The sequence below is a fragment of the Capricornis sumatraensis genome, chromosome 15 (genome assembly GCF_032405125.1).
Source record: "Capricornis sumatraensis isolate serow.1 chromosome 15, serow.2, whole genome shotgun sequence".
Lineage (NCBI taxonomy): Eukaryota > Metazoa > Chordata > Mammalia > Artiodactyla > Bovidae > Capricornis > Capricornis sumatraensis.
The window spans coordinates 37,694,491-37,718,027 of NC_091083.1; the positions used below are offsets into that span (position 1 = coordinate 37,694,491).

The 23,537-nt window shown below is 45.2% G+C and overlaps 1 protein-coding gene across 1 annotated transcript in view; it reads right to left on the minus strand.

The window, feature by feature from the left end:
• Positions 1-714: 714 nt before the first annotated feature.
• The window catches only part of SVIL (supervillin), a 110,762-nt gene continuing 87,939 nt past the window's right edge, over positions 715-23,537 (minus strand). The window contains exons 26-37 of the mRNA XM_068987115.1: positions 22,506-22,681; positions 20,808-20,952; positions 20,191-20,467; positions 14,252-14,403; positions 11,968-12,073; positions 11,220-11,427; positions 10,356-10,489; positions 6,348-6,503; positions 4,718-4,861; positions 3,237-3,361; positions 1,709-1,864; positions 715-1,608 (exon numbers count right to left, since the gene is read on the minus strand). Of these exons, the coding sequence (XP_068843216.1) occupies positions 1,522-1,608; positions 1,709-1,864; positions 3,237-3,361; positions 4,718-4,861; positions 6,348-6,503; positions 10,356-10,489; positions 11,220-11,427; positions 11,968-12,073; positions 14,252-14,403; positions 20,191-20,467; positions 20,808-20,952; positions 22,506-22,681 (1,866 nt within the window). The 3' untranslated portion in view covers positions 715-1,521. The remainder of the gene's footprint in view (positions 1,609-1,708; positions 1,865-3,236; positions 3,362-4,717; positions 4,862-6,347; positions 6,504-10,355; positions 10,490-11,219; positions 11,428-11,967; positions 12,074-14,251; positions 14,404-20,190; positions 20,468-20,807; positions 20,953-22,505; positions 22,682-23,537) is intronic.

Below are 23,537 nucleotides of genomic sequence, written 5' to 3' on the forward strand. Positions count from 1 at the left end.
TGTCACCGAGCCGTCAAGTGGTGGGGGCCAGGAGCAGGTACAGACCCCTGACCTAGTGCAGTCTCGGGGTTCAGGGGGCTCATGGTCAGTGATGGAGTTTAGAAATCATGGGATTGATACATGAACTATATTAATAAGACCAAAGTGGGGGTGGTGGTAACAGCTCCTATCAATCAGGGTATGTGGTCTTTGTTCAAAATCAGGGGTTTGGGGTTCGTTTATTGCAGTTGATTTACAACGTTGTTTCAGTTTCAGGCCTACAGCAAAGTGATTAAGTTACACATGCATTCTTTTCCAGATTCTCTTCCCTTGGACCCTGGATTTTAGAACATAAAAGCTGGTGAGTTTTTAATGTTTTTCTAACTATCTTATATATGCAGTATTTTTAAAAAGGCATTGAGCTCTTGAATTTGATACACAGCTATAGTTGAGGATAAAGAGCGTCTGTTGAATGACTTGCAAAAATATGTCTTCAACTCATTTTATGGGCTGAATATGTCTGTTTAGTTGTATGACCTTGTATTCCATCTTTTCCTGAGCTGCATTAAAAGTTACAGCAGTTAATACTGAATGGTGAAATATTGGTACAAGGTTAACATTTACAAAAAATGTTTTTCAGACAGGAACTCAGTGTGAACCAATCAGTTCATAGTTGTGTTTATTCTGAAGCTTTTATTTTGGAGTCCTCTGTCACCAAATGACATGTATAATGTTTACAACAGGTATTAGAAATAGTTTTTTTTTTTTTTGAAATTTCTACTATTTTAGAGTAAAATTGTAGATACTGTTCCAAACCATCGTCAAAAAATGCAGAGCAAACTTTTCTGTATATAAACTGTACATAAAACAAGGCACTATACATTTGGGGGCAATATTAAGGTAGAAAGGCAGATTCGCACAGATTCTTAAGAGCCTTTGTTCATCTTAGCACCGGAAGCAGCACTCAGAACGAGTCAGACTTCACACCAAAGGAGACGCTTCTGAGTATGGGTGAAAGTACACATAGGTGGCAGAACTAATTCAACAGGAGCAACTACCTTTTAATATTATTTTGACACCAAAAAAAAAAAATCTTAAAAGTGAATGAATACATATTGGTTTGTTAAATACATATTTGATTTATACGGTGTTTATATAAATATATATATATTTTAGAATCCACAAACTATCAAAATAACACTTTATAAAGAGAACTGCTTCAAAAAAATAGGCAACGCTTAGCTGGAGTGGGAGGGCAGTGCCGTGGCCGCTGCTGAGGACCTGCTGCGTAAGTGCATGTAGGGCCATGGATACCTCACAAATATCACTTGCTGACGTGTGGAAAACATGTTCCCAGAGAATTCTCTGGAACATTTACAAAATACACAACCCCCAAACGAGCAGGAGAGCTGGTCACTTCAGGTTTTAAAAATGCGGATGAAAAACATATTTAAAAATACCAGGCTCCCCCACTAAAACATCCATTTTCCTGGTCCATCAGTATTGAAAATGACCACCCAGGTTCCTCCAGCATCTCATGACTCAGAACAGACCTTTCGCTTTCTTCAGGTTCACCTGCTTCCAAGCGGGCAGTGCGTTGTACTCATCTCGGGTCATGTCTAGTGCAAACTGGAAGGAAAGAAAGAAATGCCCAGTGGCTGAGCGAACAGACCCTCCGACAAGCCATGCACAACACTCAAACACAGTTCCGCCCAGAAAAAACACTTACCTCGAAGTCCTCATCGGTGAGATAGATCTCCAGCTTCAGAGGGTCGACTCCCTCAGGGAGCGGCCTGGCTAGGAGGTCGGCCAGCGGGTAAATGGTCTTACATAGTTTGGCTAAGACATCCTCCACTAGGGTGATCTGATTTGAAACTTCTGTGTCCTGGAGAAGAGGGAGCCAAGAGAGGAACCTCCATATCTGAACATATTTCATCATGCGCTGTGAATATATCACCCAGCCCATCCCCACCCCAGCCTAGCCTGAGATGCCGTCTCACTCCCCCTATGAGTTTTCATATACATCAGCAAAAAAGTTTAGGGCCTATCACATGAGTGAATTATCAAGAAGATGATTACATGTGAAGCTGAGACATCAGAAGCATGCAAATAATGGAATGTGCTTACAAATATATAAAAGCAATTAACCTTAATAAGAATCAACCTCTCCTCTATACCTCAGATCCCATCTCCTAATCCTCAATGGAAAAAGGTAAGAAAATGCATCTAGAATGTGCTGGAGCTGAATGGAGTTTTTTTTTTTTAACCCCCTCCAGGGGTCTGCAGAGAACAGAGGATGGCACTGATTGATGTCCTTGAACCTGAAGAGCTTCAAGGTGTCCTGGGTCACATATCCATCATGCACAGAGACACCTCACCATGCCTGTTGGCTCCCAGGCAGCCTGAGACCCTACCTTTGAAGATAAAGTCCACCGGGCTCCAGAGAGCTGAGGACCGGCAGCGGAGATCAAGCTAGCCCTCTCTGTGGTCAAGCAGCAGCACACTTTTGCAGTTTGTTTAAAGTTATCCAGACCTCCTATCAAATATCCCCCATCATCTCCCCAGGTAAGCAGCCCTGTGTTTGCACAGCAAGAAAAATCTCATTGGACAAACCTATCTCCCACCAAATAAAAAACTTCCTTGGGGTTGGTGGTGTGAGCAGTGTTCAAAACCCATACATTAAATTCTACAGAGCTGCAGTAAGCTTCCTCTTCTCGGTGCAGCTGGAAAGGATAACATGCTGGCTAATAACGTGTTTTGGTGAATAGAGGTTATGATAAATGCCTCGTGGAGATAAAGGATGGTAGGAAAGAGGAGTCGAGCCATCCTGCATCAGGACAGGCTCACACCGCCTTCACTCCCTGCGTTACCTGAGCAAGTGAACTCATCACGGAGTTATTCCACGTCTCCTTGGACCCAAGGTTGAGGTCTGAGACGGGGCTGTTCTGTGGTGCTTTATATGGACTTAAAGAGGCAATGGATCTTTAACAGGTAGAAGAGATGGCTGCTTTTATTTGTGTGTTGTCTTCAAAGTAATTAAGTTCACCTTTGCTTTTGTTTGGACCTGAGCATGGTGTATAGAAAGTTACCCAGTTACTTTCACTGACTTCTCCTTAGGCTTCTCTTCTCCTGTGCTGATTCTGTGTAGACTGGTCAACGTGTGAACAAGGAATCACATTTTCACATGAAAATGCAGTTGGCCTTTTCTCCCCAGGGGAAGCCACCCTACAGCCTGAAAGGCAGGGAAGAGTGCTCACCATCTCCGTGATCTCTGCAATGTCTTCTCTGTGCTCCCAGCTGGGGAACATGTTGGTGAAGGTCAGGGGTTCCAGGCCAGCGTGGATGAGGTAAGACTTGGGGGGCGGCTTCTTCAGGTTTTTCCCTGCGGTCACACAGAAGGCAGACGTCACAGACCCGGGGTGGCCCTGAAGGCCCTGTATTTCTCTGATTTCCCCTGAAATCTTTTGTTTGCATCTCTTGACTTCAGGCTTAAAATGTAAGTTATGAGTAGTTGACAGCCCCGCCTGGAGGGTGTTTACATAATATGTTTAACTTCTTGCATATAGGTATGCATGCAGTTGCCTGGAAGTGACCTGACTTTAAGGTTCCTGACCCTAACAGAACCCTCCCTGGATGGGAGGAAAGACAGCCTCTCTCTGTGGTGTCTGGGGGCTCCTTTTCCTCCTCCTGGACTCACCCGTCAAATATTCCTCCAGCTTCCTGACCCAGCATCAAGTTCAGTGAGAATTAACCAGCTAATGACAGCAGTTTAGAAGCTGCTTTAGCTTATATGTTTGGTGGGAAATTCAGTTATTTTATTATGAAAGAGTTTCTCAAGAGAAAATTGACTCTACATACTCAGCAATACTAATCAATGGGTCTTAACAATTAAGAAATTAATTACTGGTATCTTCATTTTATATAAAAGACCACCAGTTTCAGGTGGATGGTATGATAGAGAAGCCACGAATGGACTGCACACCTTTCTTTGCAGATGTAACACTAATAATAATGACAGAAAGGTTGCCGTCGGCCTTCCAGCCCATTTGGGGGCTCTCTCTACTCCCTGACAGGGTCCCTCAGCATGATTAACTCTGAGTGCAGGATGGTTTTAACCAGGCTAGCCATCCTACAACTCAGCTGTTCATCTCGAGGGTGACAGGTTAATAATAGATGGCCTTATAGTATCAGGTTGGCTAAGAAGTTCATTTGGGTTTTTCCGTAAGATGTTATGTAAAAACCCGAATGAACTTTTTGATCAGTCCAATAGAAAAGAGATATTCCCTAGTTTGTTGAAATGGGGAGGGGCAATATAAGGGGTAGTGGATTTAATGGTATAAACCATTAAGTATAAAATCTGCTACCAGGATATATTGTATAACATGGGGAATATAGCTGATGTTTTATAATAACTATAAATGGAGTATAACCTTTAAACATCATGAATCATTGTATCATACACCTGTAACATATAATATTGTACATTTACTCGACTTCAATTTTAAAAAAGAGAAATGAAATCTCATTCATGTTGGCAGCTTAGAATGTATTAATTTCAAAAGTAATCAGCCTCAAGAAGTTCCAGGGGAAAAACAAAGTCAGTTTCATGGCTGACTGCAGGTTTTTTTCCAGGCTAGTGCCACCCACAGGAAAGGAGGCCTGGCCCGGGTCTCTAAGTCAGTCTGCAGAAAGCCATCAGGGCACCTGGATGGAGGGTGCCCACTGCTGGGGGCCTCACCTCGGCAGTACTGCAGCACTGTCTCCATGGCACTCTTCCGGTCCGAGGCCCAGCGGATGCGCGCGGAGCCTGTGATCTTGTTCTCGATGGGCCACCAGCCTTGCCAGAGGTACACCTCGTGGTGATTGTCAACAAGGAAAAGTGCTGTGAGGGCAGAGCAGACGGTCAGGGACTCTTCTCCAAGCCTAACCAGTGCCTCCCTCCCTGCCACTATGGTCAGTGGGAGAAGCCCCTTGGCAGGTAAACTCAGGGCCACAGGGAGGGTCCCCCTGATGATGTGGCTTTTGAGGGACAAATCAGGCAAAGCCTGAGGCAGAGCTGGCGTTGATGAGGTAGGCTCTTTCCTCCTCTCTCAATTCCCTGCCTCCCCCAACTCCACAGCTGCTCTCTGGGTCCTGGCCAGGTGCCAAGATTGGGATAGATGAGACTCGTGACCCCCGAGGGGCTGTCAGCACCGCTGACCCCCAAGAGCATGTTAAACACTGAGGAGCACGTCATGCTTGCCCTGCCCGTGCTTGACCTGCTAAGCAGGCCATCTGAGTCCACGGTTCTTTTAGGGAGGAATGGGCCTGCAGAGATCCCAATGATGTTCCCCTTTTCTCTCCAGCAAACCATTAGCCTGACTCTTCTTTGACGTCGCCAAGGCCTCTCACATCCACTGGCTCCTCTCACCAGTCTTTTCCTGGCTCTCATCTCTGGGTTCTGTGATAACCACACGACTGAAAAGCCCAGTGGAGGCTGAAGACCTGACCTGAGCCTTAGGATGAAGAGGTGGGTGGCAGCCCTTTCTAAGACACTAGCTAATATTTCCCCAGTATGACCATGTGTACCAGGCAAGCTTTTCATGTGGTGACAGGCTGGCCAGGGTCTGTGAGGTTCCTGATGCCGCTCCAGGTTCTTGTAATGTGAGAGTGGAGACGCCCCAAGGCTGGGACAGCTGACCTCAGACACGACTGTCTCTGCAGCCCAGTCCCTGGTGACTGTCCCAACCACAACAACAGCACAGAGGCTCTGTCTTGTGGTGGAGGTCATGTGGAAACAGCCCTGACCTTGGGATCAGGAGGCACAGGAGAGAGCCTTGGCCCTGCTCTGCAGCCTGGAATTGTAGACACTGCTCTGGGGTTCACCCCAGAGATACTCCCAACCCCTGCTCCTGTGACTCTGGCAAGGTTCCCTTGCAGCTGGGGGTTTCAGGGAAAGCTTTTGCTTTAGCTGATAAAAGGGAGAGACTTGGCTATCATTGCGGTTTCTCCCATTCTTCTTTTTTCTTTCTCTTTTGAATAGAAACATGATGGCTGCAGCAAGAGCAGCCACATGAGAACATGAATCAAGATGATGGAGGGAAAGCTGAGCAAACAGCAGAGACTGATGCCTGACATAGTTGCACTCAACCTATTCTTAACTGATGAGTTTGGGTGAGTATCTGAGGGTCAGTTTTTTATACCATAATAATACATGATTGATGTCATCTTCCTTTGGTTGCAGGGGAGGTATGAGGATTACATGAGCGATAATATAAGAAAGTGTACTTAGCAGATAAAAACTGCTTACTAGATGCAAAGTAAAAAGACTTCTTAGAAGGTGAGCCTTCTGCTGGCTCAGCACGACTGCCCTCTTCTGTGGGCCGTACCTGGCTGTGGGGCGCTGTATAGGTCTTCCTGCAGGAAGGGCATAGAGTTGACCACAGAGGGGTCTCGGGCGGGATACATGAACTCTGTGGCTGAGAAGTCGCCAGAGGAGCTGCTGAGGATGAACAGGCGGGGTGTGAAGTTAAAATTTCCAGGATCTTTGAAAGAAAAGAGAACAAAAAGCTAAAGACAAATAAATTCCAGGTGGTCTGAAGAATTAATGTAAGACATGAAATGATCAGAGCACAAGTGTAAAAAGGGTATAGTTCATCTGAACTTGGAGGTGGGCAAGGCCTTTTTAGTCATAACTGCATAAGAAATAATTCAAGAAGAGATTTATGCATTAACAACATAAAAATGAAAAATTACACTGCATTAGAAAGCACCCTCAACCAAACAGAATGAAAAGGCAAGTGACAAAATGGGAAATATAGAAACCTGTTCATATCTTTAGCAGTATATAAAGAAATGTAATAATAATAAGACAATAAATATCAAAAAATGTGCTAAAGGCACAAATAAAATATTCACCCAAAAAGAAGTACATGTGGCTAAAAAATATATATAGACAGCATTTAACAGTACTGCTAATTTAAACATTAGTTATAACAGTGTTTAGATCATAATTTCTACCATCAGTGAGGAAAAGTAATAAACAAGCATGTGGCTGTGCTGTGAAATGTGCACATTTGTAAACTGCTGGTAAGGTGGGCTACAATCAATGGGTAAGAATGGAATTTGGGGCCAGTGTTTTGGGGACACTGGCAGATGTTACTGTAAGACTTTATAATAACTTCACCACAGTTGTCCCAGGTACAGGAATTTACCTTAACTAGAAACAAATGCAGACAATTCTTTTGAAAACTATTCACAACTTTATTGTTGTTAGAGAAAAAGTTGAAACAACTCAGTTCTCCAGCTATTAAGTAGAGAGTAGCATATATACTCACAAAATACCTGCAGCCATAAGTCTATAAATATTAACACAGGCTTTGGGAAATGGTTCATCATAAATTTTTGCAATAGATACATTGGAAAAATCTTTTGGAGGTTTGTGACAACTTGAAAAACCTGCAGACAAATTGCATAGCCTAGAAATACTGAAAAAGTAATAAAATTTAGGTATGTCATGAATGCATCAGATCTGTGTAGATACCTACCTTTACATAGGCATAAGGTGAGGGATACTTAATGTAAGATTAATAATGTGTTAGTTTTCTTACTGTTCTATAACTTTGTTTTCAAAGAATTACTATGCAGTCTGCATCTCTCTTGTAACTGGAGAAGTTGTGAATCAGTTATCTTTAGGGGGGTAAGTGATTTTTATAAAAAGGTAACAGTGCTTTCAATAGTTTATTATGACTATTATTATGACTGAAACGCTGCATGCCATAAAAATGTTATAACCATTCACTAGTGTATCAGCTGGGCTGCTGAGAAGCAACTGTATCAGTGACACTAGGTAATATAAAGTAATCATATTGTTTTTTTTTAATCAGTGCATGAATCATTCATTATATTGGGTTGGCCAAAGAGTTCATTCAAGATTTTCATAACATATGGAGCATTTACTGGAGCAGGGTGGGGGGTGGGGAGGGGAGTTTGTTAGCTCTTTTAAAGGATATGCCAAAATGAAATTTTCTGGATTAAAGTTAAGGAATAATTTGCATGATTATGCCTTAACCTGAGCCTGCAAAACATTTACTAATTGGCTTGAGTGCAAATAAGATGGTTGGATGGCATCACCTACTCAGTGGACATGAGTTTGAGTAAACTCCGGGAGTTGGCGATGGACAGGGAGGCCTGGCGGGCTACAGTCCATGGGGTCACAAAAGAGTCAGACATGACTGAACTGAACTGAAGAGTGCAAAGAACTTTTAAAAGGACATTTTGTGGAAGAAAACAACTTATTACAGTGATAGATCTCTTAGAAGAAATTTTAGAACTTAAAAAAGCATGAGTCAGCTAAAACCTATTGAACATATTTTGGAATTACAGATTCCTGGCAGTGCATAATAAGCCAAACAATTGTACCAAGACTCCATCTTAGCTAAGAATGGATTCTCCATTCTTTGCAGATCAAGATTGGCATCAATGAATGGGATATTGTCGATCTTATTGGAATAGACTCGGGGGAAAATAAAACTGTCACATCTGTTCTTTTCTAAAGCCCTGTGTACTTTCTCCCTGACAGAGGAGAAACGCATGATACTTTCAAGCTTCTAGGCTGCAAGAGAGAGATCCAGCATAGCCCTTACTGAGGACTGATTGAAGGTTTAAGATGTTATGTTTGGACTTACAAGGAAACAAAGCTAAACTGATTAAGTTCTTTATAAATTAGACTTAAGCAAAGCAATCAAAACCCTCCCCAAAAGAAAACATCACTGTAAGTTATGTTCACATCCGTTTTGTTCACCTTCGTATTTTAGCTCTATTGTCTGGCAAAGTACTTGATATATAATTAAGACTCAATAAATATTTGTTGAATTAACATAAAGATTTTCATAACATATGGAAAAACCTAAACAAACTTTTTGTCTAACCCAACATCTGTAAATAAATACAAATTTCTGTTTCACAGTATCTTTTAATTTTTGGTGTCTAGTATTAGTAATACATATAACATCTACCATATTTTGTATCCACTAAGACAATATTGATGTAGGTACTGACAAATGATTCATCTCATAAACAGATGATGGAAATTTATAGTATCCTATAGTAAATGTAATTTCCATCCCTTATAATTTTCATTACATTCACTTTTTTGTAAGAATTATATAATACATACCACCTACAAACTAGGTGTTAAATCTGTGTTCTTGGTAAGGCTTTCATTCAACAGTTCGCTATGAGTAGTGAAGTTTGCGGGGAGTGACAGGTTATATGTAGGGACTTCCTGGTGGTCCAGTGATTAAGATTCTGCCTTGCAGTGCAGGGGACACAGATTCAATCCCTGGTTGAGGAACCAAGATCCCACAGGCCATGGGGCAGCCAAGCCCTGACATAGCCAAATAACAAGTTATATATGGATTTTCAACTGTGTGGGGGTGTGGGGAGGGGTGGAGCTTAGCCCCTAACCTCTATGTTGTTCAAGGATCAACTATATTTTAAGAACTTCTGGAAAAGTTTGTAAAACTCGAGAGGGAGGACAGTGTGGGCACAAGGACATCCCACTGTTGTCCAACCTGGGCTGAGATGGTTAACCTCCCAGGCCTCGGCTTCCCTGCCGGTGAACCAGCGCAGCTTCTTGGTTGGGCTGTGAGCATGGGGTGAGGGAATGTGTAGCAGGTGGTTAGCCACGGCCTAGCTCAGCCGAAACTGCTTAGTAATTGTTCACTTTTCTTATGTTGTTCTGTATGTGTGTCAACCTGTATTTCATGTATTCAAAGACAAGACCGACCCACTCTCATTTAAACCCCACTGTTTCCCAGGACAACTTCCCAGGTGGCTCAGTGGTAAAGAACCTGCCTGCCAGTGCAGGAACCGTGGGTTTGATCTTTGGGTTGGGAAGACCCCTGGAGGAGGAAACAGCAACCCACTCAAGTATTCTTGCCTGGAAAACCCCCCTGATAGAGGGTTGCAAAGAGTCAGACACAACTTGGTGACTAAACCATCACCATTTCTCTGCACCCTGGGCACTGGCTAAACCAAAAGCACCTCATCCCAGAGGCTCATGCTGTGCCCATCTGGTTTCCTGGAATGCTCCTCCCTCCTTCCCTTCTCTGCAAGTCACAGCTACACATCCAAGGCTCCAGGAAGTGCCCTGTCCTCTTTGCAGGCCTGTGTGACACTTCCTGACAGAAGCATTCTTTATGAACAACTCTACCCTGACACACACAGTATCTACTTGGCATCATAACTAGTGATAAATGTTATTTAGTCTTCTTATTGGGTTGGCCCGAGAAGACCTGGTGTTGGGATAACTCCTCGTGTTGTGTGGAGCACGTGTGCATAAATATTTACATACTGAGGAAGCTGGTGCTTGGAGGTGCCGGCTGTAGGCTTACCTTGAAGCATGCAGTCGTAGGCTTTCCGGTCTCTTCTCCCCAGAGCATCCCAGAACCCCAGGGGCTCCGAGCCTTCATCACACTCATGAATTGTCACTTTGCTGCTACTGTGCAGCCCGGCCTCCAGGGGACATCTGCATGGAGAGAGTCCAACAGTTTTTATCAAGCCCAGAATTGTGGGCAGGACAAAATTATTCCAGACTACATCTACAGATTGGTTCAGCATCTTTCCTGCTTTCCAACTAAAATCGTCCCTATAATGAATAACAGCCCACTCTGTAGTATATGAGTGGGCTGTCTAGTGTGCTGTCTCTGGGTCGTGGGCACCTGTGGGTGCTGCCTGGAAGAGGAAGGGAACCCAATATCCATTGCACCTGCCCTGGGGACTCTGGTAATGCACTTGGGCAGCTGTCTCCCAGACACCCTTGTCCCTGAAGGAGGGGGCACCTGACAGTCTGACACAGTGGGTGGTGTCCCAGCTGTCTTTAGCTGAGTGTTTGCAAACCTTCCACACCTCTGACAAAACCAGCTCTGATCCCCTAAATGATGTTTGAAATTTGTTCTCTTTTAAATAACCAAGGACCCAGGCTGATAATTCGAGAGCCGAATCACACCTCTGAAGGGGTCTTCTGCCTTTTACGGAAGCAGGTAAATCCTCAGAAAGTGGGGACAAGCCTCAGAGGGGAGGTTTGGGCTGAACGTGTGTCGCATGAACTTGGACCTTCGGGGCCCCTGACCTCATGGGGACCTCTCCACGCTGAGTCATGCTGGACATATGGGGGCATCCACGGGGCTCTTGGGATGCTCAGCCTGCACCCCGGAGGCCCTCGCTCAGGGAGAGGTGCTCACACACACAGCACTCACTGGTCCTTGATTTTATTGGCTGCAGTCCGTCCAACCTCCTTCGTGTGGGCCTGGGCTTTGCATCCGTGCCACAGGTAGATGAGGGCTTTGTGGACGTTGAGGACGACCATGGACGTCCTAGACCTGAGGCTGCTGCAGTGACAGGCCACCTCCAGCAAGTTCCCCTCCACGGGCACCTCTCCGCGCACACAATACAGCCGCCACTCGCCTGCAGGGGGCGCCGGCGGCACAGTTAGGAAGCAACTGAGCAGGGAGGGGACCCTGCCAGGCAGCCCAAGCCCCACTCCTTCCTGTGTCTGGAGGGGCAGGTGGAGGCGAGGCTGGTTTCTAACCCAGGCCCAGAAAACAAACCTTTGTGGGCTTAGAAACAGGTTGCCAAAAGTTCACGATGCAGGAAAACCAGTTTCATAAAATTTATAAAGACCTAGGTAAGTTGTAACCAGGCATATTTTAAGAAGCTTGAAAGCTGTGATGATTTTTTTTTTAAGATGTTGCTCAACCAAAATCTCATAATTTAAAAGATAAAATCACTGATTTTTTTCCCCTCCAGGATCCAGTTTAAGGTCATCTTGTGGCCTTCTGCATGCAAAGCTGGATTCTGAAGGCAACTCCACAGAAGGAGGGGGAGGGGTGTGGGCACCCCATAAAGCTGATTTATAAGGCAAACTTATAAATTTGCCTTTAGCTACATGAAGAGAGACTTACTCCAAACCCCCACCCCTGAATTGCAAGAGTAAGAGTGACTCACTTTGTGTGTTTTCTTCTTCCTCCTCCCGTCTCCCGGAGTGGACCACCATCCCCCCCTGGAAACACTGCAGGAAACAGGGGGGCTCCTTGCCCTGCAGGACTTGGACCTTCCGATTGAAACACATGATAGAGTAATAAGTCACATGTCCCGGTTCTGCACTCATAAAAATAACACATGCCTGTGTAGAAAGTCTGAAAAATATTGAGAAGGACAAATAAAAGCCAGAGATAATACCATGTTTATGGAGAACACTATGACAGTTCTAAGTACAGCTTTCCTATGATACAAAGTATTTTTCAGGTGTATATTTTTCCAAGTAGGATTGCTGTTTTATGTTGCTTTTATACCCTGATTTTCTTCAGCTAGTGGTTTTCTATCATCACATGTCCTTTAAAGCATGAATTCTGGTATTCTGCAGTAGGGATATAATGTGATTAATTTAAACATGTTTCTAATAAAACTTCTTAGCAGTGAGAATGACCAGCCACTGACTCAGTGTTTATGGGGAAAAGAACTCTCTCTTTTGCAGCGTCTGGTCCCCTCAGAGGGCCTGTCACTCAGGATCACCTCAGTCACTGCCTCTGTTAACCCATCAGTGTGAGATGCAACATAGTAACAGTAACCGAGGGTTGAGTCAGCTGACTTTCACTTTGCCAAAGACATTTTCCCTTAAACAGGAAACTTGAACAGAGCCTGGCAGTTGGGCAGCACTGAAAGGCAGGAAGTGTTTCTCACTATAAGTTACCAACCTCAGGGCCTGTTGTGCATCACTAAGGGCCGTTTTGCGCAAGTGGTTTCTGTTTCGGCAGTGATTTCTCACCCATTGGATTGATACAAAATGAAATGCTCCAATTGGATTAAGACTCAAAACCCTAAGGATGATTTTGAAGGTATGATAAAACATTTGTTTATGGCCTCTACCCGCCCCCCCAAAAAGCAGCTGAAATGATCCACTATGAGGAGTAAATTAGCTTTCAGTGACGAACAGCTGTTATGTGGAAAACAGTCCACAGTAAAAAATATGCATTAAATACTTTTAGGGAAGAGGATTGGTTCTTAGGAAGCTGGAAGGCTGAGTGCTTGTGGATCTGTTTCTGGAGAAAATACCTCTGCTCTCTTTCCTGGTGTTTTTCTTAACTTTTCATCCAAGACAGTAAAAGGATGCTAGGATCTCCAAAACGCCAGAATCAACTCTTAATTTCCCATAATAAAGGAAGGGACTGGAGGTTAGATAATCCAAACATTAAAAAGGAATGCTTTTAAAACCTTTGACTTTGGGCAGTGGTATCTGCCAGGCATCACACAGGCTCTGGGGTTATGGGGTGGGTAAGACCAGGATAGACACAGTTTCTTTCATGCTTATAGAGGAAGGCACAGAATAAGTAAACAGTGACCATCCTTTTATGTTGGGGTAAGTGCTGTAGAAAACTAAAGCAAAGGGACAGAGAAGGTGGAGAAAGCACATGGAGGTGACATCCAGACAGAAACCCAGGGGAGTGCCAGGCCGGGGAGATCCCTGCAAAAGCCCTGCAGTGGGCAGAAAGGGGGAGGAACCATAAAAAGGTGGGAGTGGCCTGAACAGGTGTCCAAGACCAGGGAGGTTGGAGAGTGCAGACTGACACCAGCAAACCCTTAGATGGTGGTCCAGGTGTGACAGAGAACAGAGAGGGCAGGGCATGATCTAATGGGTCCTAGAAAAATCACCCAGGCTGCCATGGGGGATGCAGGCCATGGGAAGACAGCCTTTACATACATCTCTGATATTTCCTAAGGATGGATTTATGTAAGTGGAATAACTGATCAATGTGTGTGAGCACTTTAAGGTTCTTAAGCGAAAGCTGCTTTTCAGGGTGGCTGTTTCAATTTATACTTCCCAGCAGAGACAGGCATGGGCACCCATCCTCCTGAATCCTCACCAGCCCTGGGTCCGTTCTTTTAAAACACTTATGCCATTTTAGGAGTGGAAAGTGGCATCTTTGTCCTATTTACAATTCCTTGATGATCAGTTAAGTGAAAACTTAAAAAACGCTTATGGGCTCTTTAAACTTAATTTTGTGGATTTATTATTTGCAGATATACTTTAAGGCCATATTATAAGAGGTCTGCCTTCCTGGCCAGGGAAGTGATAAAAGAGGAGACGGAGCCTGAAATACAGGGAAGCCAGATCAAGACTAAAGAGGCTTTGGACAATGCTCTCCTTTGTTCATTAGAATCAGGTCCTTAGGGAAACAAACCAGGCGCCCTCCTTTCCCTTGTTTGCGGTAGATCTGCCTCCAGGACTTACCTGGGCCCCCCTTTCCTCATCCAGCTCCACTGTCATCAGAGCTGACGTGCCCTTCTCACTCACGGTTGACTGGCGGCCTTGCCAGAAGAAGTAGACACACTTCTCTTTGCCAGCCACCCTGACTGAGTGCTCCCCCTTCTGCCGGCTTCCCACTGCAAACACAAAGAACAGCAGAGCATGGGATGAGCAGGGGTAAACCGTAAGAAGAGCCAGTGTGCAGCTCAGGCCTCCAGACTCTGAGGACAAACAGTAGAAGGTGCAACCCTGGGGTGCAGGGCTGGGGATAGATCATTTACAACAGAGGGAACGTCGATCTTGGTTGGCCACTGGAAGGGAGAGAAACCACCTTTCTTCCAGCTAATGGACCCCAGGCCTCCAAACTGGAGGAAGATGATCTCCAGGCCCTCCTGATACCCCAAGATAAACATCTATCATCTGGGAGGATAGTAGGCCATCCAGGTGTGTATAACAGAAGTGTGGACGCCAGAGCAGGCCCAGGACCTGATGGCACAAGCGCAATTTCCATGTTTCACCAACTTTTGGCAGATGGTCTGCTGGTGGAGGAAGGATACTGCAAACAATGGTTGGGCCGGCTTTAAGTACAAAGGAAAAAATGTCATCTGCTAAGACTGTTTAGTAAAAAAAAAACACTTGGAAGTCTCCAACTTATGTCAGAAATGGAAGAGACAAATTGCAGATCTATCACTTTCACAAAATAACCTGGGATTTAAGTGATGACTGCCACCAGGGCTGCAGCCAGGATGAAGGGCTGGTTAGTCTCACTGCCGGGACCTCGCAGGCACTGGAGAGAGCGCAGCAGCGATCGGAATGCAGACCCCACTGAGGGACAGTCATGGAAAGTGATCTGGGTGAGTGGTCACCTCAGACAGTAGTTCAGACCCCAAACCGTTACCTATAGGAAGAGATCTGTCTCCAGACTCCCTCATTTGTTTGTTCAGTAAATATTTACTGACCACCTACTGTGTGCCAGGGCAATGATGATGAGCAAGGTAACTTCAGAGGGTGTCAGTACTGAGAGGAGAAGATGGGGGATGTGACAAGCGGCAGGCTGAGGGCTGCTGGAGTGCCTGGTGGGGAAGGCCTTTTGGAGGAGGTGCATAAGAGAGGCCTGAATGACCGACCGTGACCAAGAAGCAGAGCGTTCTAGGCTGAGTGACGTCAGGAGACTAAGATCTCCACTCATGCCCAGGTGGTCCCGGGTGGGATCAACCCAGGGAGGATGCAGGTGCCCGTGATACCCATATATGCTGGGAGTCAAGAAGAATAAACATGTGCCCACCAAGGGGGAAGGGGGTGTGGGTGGGATGGTATGGGATTGACGTTTATATCGTAATGTGTATAAAATAGGTGATTAATGAGAACCTGCTGTATAGCACAGGGAACTCTACACAGTGCTCTGTGGTGACCTGAATGGGAAGGAAATTTTAAAAAGATGGGCTATACATAGATATACACACATATACATACACACACACATATAGGTAATTCACCCTTGCTGCAACAGCAGAAACTAACACAACATTGTAAAGCAACTGTAAAACTCCAATAAAAAAATTTAAAAACATAAAAATACCAAAAATAATAATCAGATTTTCTGGTTCTATATGATCTCAATTTTTCTCAACCCCAATCTCATTGACAAAATCACAGTTGTCTTAATGTTTGAAGGTAAGAAGAAAGCTCAATTATTTCAAGTTTCTAAGTGGTCAAGGACCAATATTTATGTGATTTCTTTTGGTCTTTTGATCAAAGTACTCAAACAGCTTTCATAAATGATTATGATAATTCTTAAAGGATTCTGACCAAGCTCAGGCCTTAGCACCCTCTACTGTGAACCTGAAATTGTCAAATCTGTGTACTTCTAGGTGCACCAAGCAAACAGAAACCACCCCATGAATAGATGTTACATGTCCACAATTAATCTGGAAGCCACTCGTTGAAAGTTTTGCGAATTTACGTAGGAACAGAAGTTATCTTTGTTTAGCAATCCCACACTCTTCAAAGCAGTGAAAATTGGTCAAATCAGTTAGACTACTAGTAGGGAGAGAGATGCTTAAAAGATAGCACAGCAGTTTACACGTCTTGGAATTTGTTACCAGTCTATTAAATATATGTTCATATTTAAATAATCAGTGTTGTGCACCCTAACACTCTAAAATGGGCTTGCCTACATATACCTAAAATAGGACTATATTCCCTTAAAAATATTCCATAAAAGTTTTCACAAATTTTCCTTGCGATTTTCTTCAGCATACCCCGAATTTAATCCTGTGTACAACTTATTTTGATGCATGTATTGATTTTTAGTTTTAGCAAAGGTTAAGTTGTATTAAGCTCTATATTAAAAGCTTCTGGACTGTCATCTTTGCAGCCCTGACCTGAGGATGAATGTAACATGTCGCTGCATGCTGCCATCCACCTACTTTGGAGAGGAAGGAGTTGCGTTTAGAAGTAACAAAAAACAGGTGGTAGCTGTTCAGCCACGTGAACTGCTCAGCACATGGTCTTGCAGCCAATCTCCTATAATAGGAACTTGGCTCCCGCATGGGGCCCTGGTGGGGCCTGACCCAGCATCACTGGGTACCCCAAGCTGCCTGTTCCCTGACCCCGTGGGGACTGAGCCACATCCTGCAGCACCTGAGGCAGGACACTGACCACTGGGGCCTCTGGTCTCCCTTGCCACAGTTCACGTCCCAAGGAGCAGACTGCCCAGAGTCAGCCGAGAGGGCGACAGTGCTGCGTCACCAGAAGCTGCTTTCTGCTGGGCCTGCCCAGAAGGGCACCTTGAATTCAGTCCCCTTTGTAGGTGCAGCCCTGTGGGTCTGAGTGGTGTGGGGACTGGACCAGCTGTCACCAAGGGGCCAGGGCTTCTGTGATGACCACAGAGCAGCTGCAAATGCTATTAGGCTGTGCTTTTCTGCTCCCAGAGAGATAGCCTGGAATCTGAATGCTGCCTGGCCTCCTTTAATCCTCTGCAGCTGGGCTTCATCAAAGCTGTCACTTAGTCCATAAAGGTGCCTGCCACAGAGTCTGGCTGTGACACGTACCTTGTGTTCACTGGGGAGAAACACAAAGTATTTGTGCAGGACACATCAGCATTTCTTAGGGGCCTCTCAGAAATCTGAGATCTGTTTTTTAAATTCATTTTCATACAGTCTTAGTCATCCATTCACTGACCATTATTTTTTAAGAGAAGGAGACAAGTAAATTTCAGACGGTAGCTCCCCCATCTGGTTTTGTAAAACAGCAAGCCCTTTCCCTTCCTCTACTTTTAAGGCTGAGGACGTCAGGTGCTCTTGAAAGTTGCTCCTTATTGGTCCCACATCCACAACATCAAAGGTTAGTAGGTCTTATCCCACTAAATTCCTGCTGATTGTCTCAAGTGCCAGGCAGCACAGATGAGTATTCAGTGTCCAACTTGGCAGTTCACCCCAGAGTTTAAACCCACAACAGAGACCCTCTAGGAACTGCTATCATTGGGGTGGACCCATGGTATCTCATCTTCCAGTTCAATGCAGGAGCTATGCTGAGAAGGTAGGCAATGATGATGTCTGCACCTCTATGTGCTAAACATCCCACATACCCGATCCTAGGCCCCTGCCAGCAGGGTATTATAATCTCCATTTGCCAGGTGAGTAAACCAAGGCTCAGACAGGTTATGTAAATTTCCCCAACTTGCACAGCTAGTGGCCCCTGAGAGGATTCAGACCCAGGCTGTAGGGTCCCTGGGTCTGGGGCCTTTCCTCCAAGCTGGGAGGCCTTCTTGGGGAGAAAAGGGGTCTGGAGTGTCCAGTTTCTATGTCCTGTGACTGTCCAGTCACACAGTCCCTAAAAAAGTGCCTTATTCCTTAAATATAAGACCTGATACCATAAAACTCCTAGGAGAGAACATGGGCAAAACATCCTATGACAGAAATTACACCAGTGTTTTTTTATGTCAGTCTCCCAAGGCAATAGAAATCAAAAATATACAAATGGGACCTAATCAAACCTACAAGTTTTTGCACAGCAAAGGAAACAAGGAACCAAAGGAAAAGACAACCTATGGGATGGGAGAAAATACTTAGAAACGATGTAACTGACAAGGGCTTAATCTCTAAACTGTACAGTAGCTCATACGACTCAACAACAGAAAACAACCCAATTGAAAAACGGGCAGAAGATCTAAACAGACGTTTTTCCAAAGAGGACGTAAAGATGGCTAGTAGACAGTTGAAAAGATGCTCAGCATCATTAATTATTAGAGAAATGCAAATCAAAACCACAATGAAGTATCACCTCTTACCATTCAGAATGACCATCATTTAAAAATCTACAAATAAGTGCTGGAGAGGAAAGAAGGGAACCCCCTCCTACACTGTTGGTGAGAATGTAAGTTGGTGCAGCCACTGTGGATAACAGTATGGAGGGTCCTCAGAAAACGTAAACAAGAATTACCATATGGTCCAGCAATTAATTCCATTCCTGGGCATGTATCCAGAAAAAATATAATTGAAAGAGATACATGCATCCCTATGTTCATAGAAGCACTATTTACAATAGCCAAGACATGAAAGCTACGTAGATGTCCATGGACAAATGAATAGATGAAGAAGATGTGGTGTAAACACACACAATGAAATATTCCTCAGCTGTAAAAAAGAATGAGATAATGCCATCTGAGCAGCACAGATGGAGAGATTATCATACTAAGAAAAAGACACATGCTGTATGATACCACTTGTATCTGGAAGCTAAAATACAACACATATATAACCTTGTTTACAAAACAGAAACGAGACTCATAAAGAACAGACCGGTGGTTGCCAAAGCGGGAGGGGACGTTGGGGAGGGGCAGACTGGGAGTTTGAGATTAGCAGAGACAAACTAGTAATACAGGAAGGATCCACAAGGTCCTACTGTACAGCACAGAACTGTATTTAATATCCTGTGATGCACCATAAGGAAAAGAATGAAAAAGGATATATGTGTGTGTGTGTATATACTTGAATCATTCTGCTGCACAGCAAAAGTTAGTACAACACTGTTGACCAACTGTACTTCAATAATACAAAATTTAAAAGTGTCCTCTTTATAGAGGAGGCGCTCAGTAAATGCCACCTGTTGATTAATAGAATAGTGGATAAATTAGGTGAGAAACCAAATGGTTCTAAATCAGTGTTTGAAAGCCAGCAGTGGCCTCCACCCTGTGCCCGGCGGGGCAGCCACACCCAGATGGTGAGGGGGCCAGGAGGAGGTGACTAAACTTCCTTGGTACGTGAAACTCGGAATCACCAACTTGTGACATAAACTGTCTCTAAATGCGTAGCAATGCAGGACACTGGATCACTTGACCTGTGACTTCTTGGCAAGAAAAAGGGATGATTTCTCCCCGATCCACTGCTCTCCGACCTCATTGCCCCTAGTGCAAAGCACACCATGGAGAGTTTTGTTCTTTTGCCATGTGAAGAGCACAGCACTGTGGGGTCTGTGGGGAGGTGGGATCATGTATTTACCCTGCCAGATCCATAGAGCACTGTTAGGACTCTCAGCCTTAGAGGAAATACTTCTTTCAGTCTGAATAAATCTTTCTGTGCGTGGACTGACTGTGACGACATCACTTGGTTTCAGTTCTGTACCATCGGCCGTGTGTTCCTTCCATTTCGGCAGCATCCAAATCATTGCTTTTTAGAAGACCTTTGGGGATGGGGCAGGGGAGGGGGCGAGGGCGGCTGGGAAACCTTACCATGCCAGGCGACTAGAGGGAAGCACCAGGCATGCTAGCCGCACTGGGGTGTTAGGAATCTATTCCCAAGGTTCTCATGAGGAATGACTAGACTGGCCCTTGCACCGGCGGCTGGGGACAGATGCACTCAGTCTGGATCTGGTGGCCACGATGCCTATGGTGGGGCTAGGAGGACACAGAAGTGCTCACTGACCTGCAGTGCTCACGATGAACTTCCACTTGACCACGTAGGCATCGCCCTCGTGGAACTGCCCGATGCTCTGCTTGGGGAGCCTGCTGTAGTCGAACTCCAGGATGTGCCAGACGTCCACTGAGACACTGGCGATCTCAAACTGCCTCCGGTCGTCCCCTTCCACCAGCCCATAGCCTCGGCCCACGTTGACCCCATCCAGCACGGTGCCGGTCGCCGTCTGGGGCACCGGCACCATCCGCGTCACATCGTAAGGCTTGACCTCTGCCCGGGCATCATCCTAGGAGGGAACGCAGACACGCTGGCTCAGCTGCCTCTGCATCTGCAGCTATAGCATCACTGCTTCCCTGGTGATGGGGCAGCCTCAGAGGATGGCGTTCAGGCTGTCCAGTGCATTTCAGGAAAGGGTGCATTTAGGGGACACACGCCATGACTGTGAATGTGACACCTATAAACCTGGATGTGGAAACACGGCTATTTTCACCTCCTGGAGTCAGAATGTAACTGGAAACCGGTCTGCTGTTCTGCTAGCAAACCCCAGGAGGGCTTTTAGCATCCAAGCCCCTTTGGCATGGACTCAAACCGAGCTCTGAGGTCTGGGGCTTGATCACCCTCAATACCTTGTGCTGCGCTAGTTCGCTGGCGTTCCTCTCGTTAGGTCTCTTCAGTTCCGTCCAATCAAGGAATTTCTCTTTGAACAAGATCGTCTCGTTGTGTTCTGTAAGTCTCCCAAATATTGCCCAGTCGGGCCGCCCCTGTCCTTTCCTGCAGGGTGGGGGTGGGGTGGGAGGAGTGGATGGGAAAAGAACCAAGATTAAATAAGTCACGTTGAAATTAAGAAGCCCAAACCCAGCACACGTGGCTAGTGAGAAAACCAAATACGTAAACAGTATACAGAATGGATGGTTTGTTTTCACTGATGTGACCCGATAAATGACACTTTCTTATTTTAGCCTGAAGCCTTGCATGGTTTTGTTTCCTTGGCATTGATGTGCCTGAATGTGACGTGATCCACCTCAGGACTGGACTTGCCTTGCATTCCAGCAAATCCTCACGTCGGGGTCCCCAAGGGCAACAGGCTAGTCTGGGAGTTCAGCAAAGGCAGGAGTCACAGGCCTTTCACTCTTGCCTGCTTTACTCTGCCCACGGTCATCCAAAGGGCCTCAGCATATTTCCTTCAAGTCCATGAATAGATGGAGGGATCTTTGTTCACCCTGAGTTCTCTTTTTAAGTCATGTCACAATGGAGATCACCAGTCTCCAGGAACAAATTCTCCACTTTGATGCATTGGAGAAGGAATTGGCAACCCACTCCAGTGTTCTTGCCTGGAGAATCCTAGGGACGGGGGAGCCTGGTGGGCTACCGTCTATGGGGTTGCACAGAGTTGGACACGACTGAAGCGACTTAGCAGCAGCAGCAGCAGCAGCAGCCAGTAAAATATTCCATTTAGTCTTAGCTTTAGTTCTTAAAAAAACTAGTTGTTTTAGTACTAATTTTGTTAAATGTGCTTAAAAGGGATTTGAAAACTTTTCGCCTACACTGACATCATTTTGAATTTTTTCCTATAATGACAATGAATAATAAAATCAAGAATTTGATTTTAAAACAGGAAACTAGGTAGGACAGTTGAAATCTGTATATAAATTCAATGGAAAACATTTAAAAGCAGTTTCAACATGCCATTTGCATCAATTTCTAATGTATTATGTGGCATGTGATAGTTATGAAATAAAAAACACTGATCCTTTAGATGTAAATTTTTTTTCTCAAGATCATCTTTCTGAGAGTTTTGTGCACCTTTGGCCGATTTGCCAAAATGACTTTAAAAAATCCAGTAGACTGTAGGAAATAACTACAATCATTACTTCAATACCACGTCCTCCCTCCCCCCAAAAGGGCAAAAACCTCATCTAAATAAATGGTGGATCCTGGAATTCAAGGGCTATGCTGGGGAGGTGTGAAACCAGACAGAGAGGCATAGTTTCCCCAGCTTCAGATCCATGGCTGGATTCCAGGACTTGGCAAGCTTTTCGGATGAGCAAGCCATTTGTTTACACAACTGCTAGTCATCTGGCACAGCAGCACCTGAACGCTGCAGGTGGCACCGATTTACTTTAAGAAATGAAACACCACAGGAACACCATGCAGACGGCCTCTCCATCCGTACTTCTGTATTTGTCAGGGAAAAGCTAAAGCGCTGTTCCTTTTGTGAATAATCATGGGACTGCATTGTGATCATTTATGAAAAGTAAAGCCCAAGAGAGGTGATGGTTAATCACTGCAGTGGGCGGGGGAGATGGTCGAGGGCCTGGCAGTACCTGGGAATGAGGGGGTTGCATTCCCCAGGATCCAGCGGGTTGATGTCACAGTTCTCATAGTCAAAGGTTCCATTCCACAAGTGCTTTGCCAGCTGAAAGGCGATTTTCCGTTGTGCTAATGTGACTTCTTTTCCATGCCACACGTAAACTTCACTCCCAAAATCAAACACCAGTACCTGGGGAAATGGCACAGAAAAATCTGTTAACTCCAAGGACAAGTAGTAGTTGAACCAGGGTCTCTAGTGACAGTGAGCCAGACAGGCAATGATTTAAATCCTAATGGAGCATTCAGTACAGACACAAAGAGATTTGGCAGCTAACGCCGTCCTGCCAAGCCGGTCTCCACTCTGTGGGTGTGATTTCTGTCTTGTTGACCTAAGTGCCCAAGCTAACCCCTCCTCTGAAGGCTCAGGCCATGTAGCACTTCTGAGGCCTAAGAGCTATTTAAGTATGTCTTCCTCCATGCCCCTTACTCCCTCCCCTCCCTTGTCATTCACTCATTTAACTTACACAGGCAACCTCACATGGCACTGAGGACCCAGTGATTGTACAGGACTCCGCCCTGTACAATTCTGGGACCCTCAAGGGCAGAGTCAAACCTGTATTTACGTCTGCAGTTGGGCTCACTAGGGTTTGCTGAATGAATACATGAACACAATGCTATTTCTTACTTCCATGCCTGTTGCTGGTTCTATGCTTTCTTCCTAGAATAATTCCTGTCTTCATTTTCAACCTTCCCTGATAGCTCAGTTGGTAAAGAATGTAAAGTCTCCTGCCTGCAATACAGGAGACCCCAGTTCAATTCTTAGATCAGGAAGATTCCCCGGAGAAGGGATAGGCTACCCACTCCAGTATTCTTGGGCTTCCCTGGTGGCTTAGCTGGTAAAAGAATCCACCTGCAGTGTGGGAGACCTGGGTTCGATCCCTGTGTTGGGAAGATCCTCTGGAGAAGGGAACGGCTACCCACTCCAGTACTCTGACACAACTGAGCGACTTTCACTTTTTTTCATTTCCAGCAATCCAGATTCTACT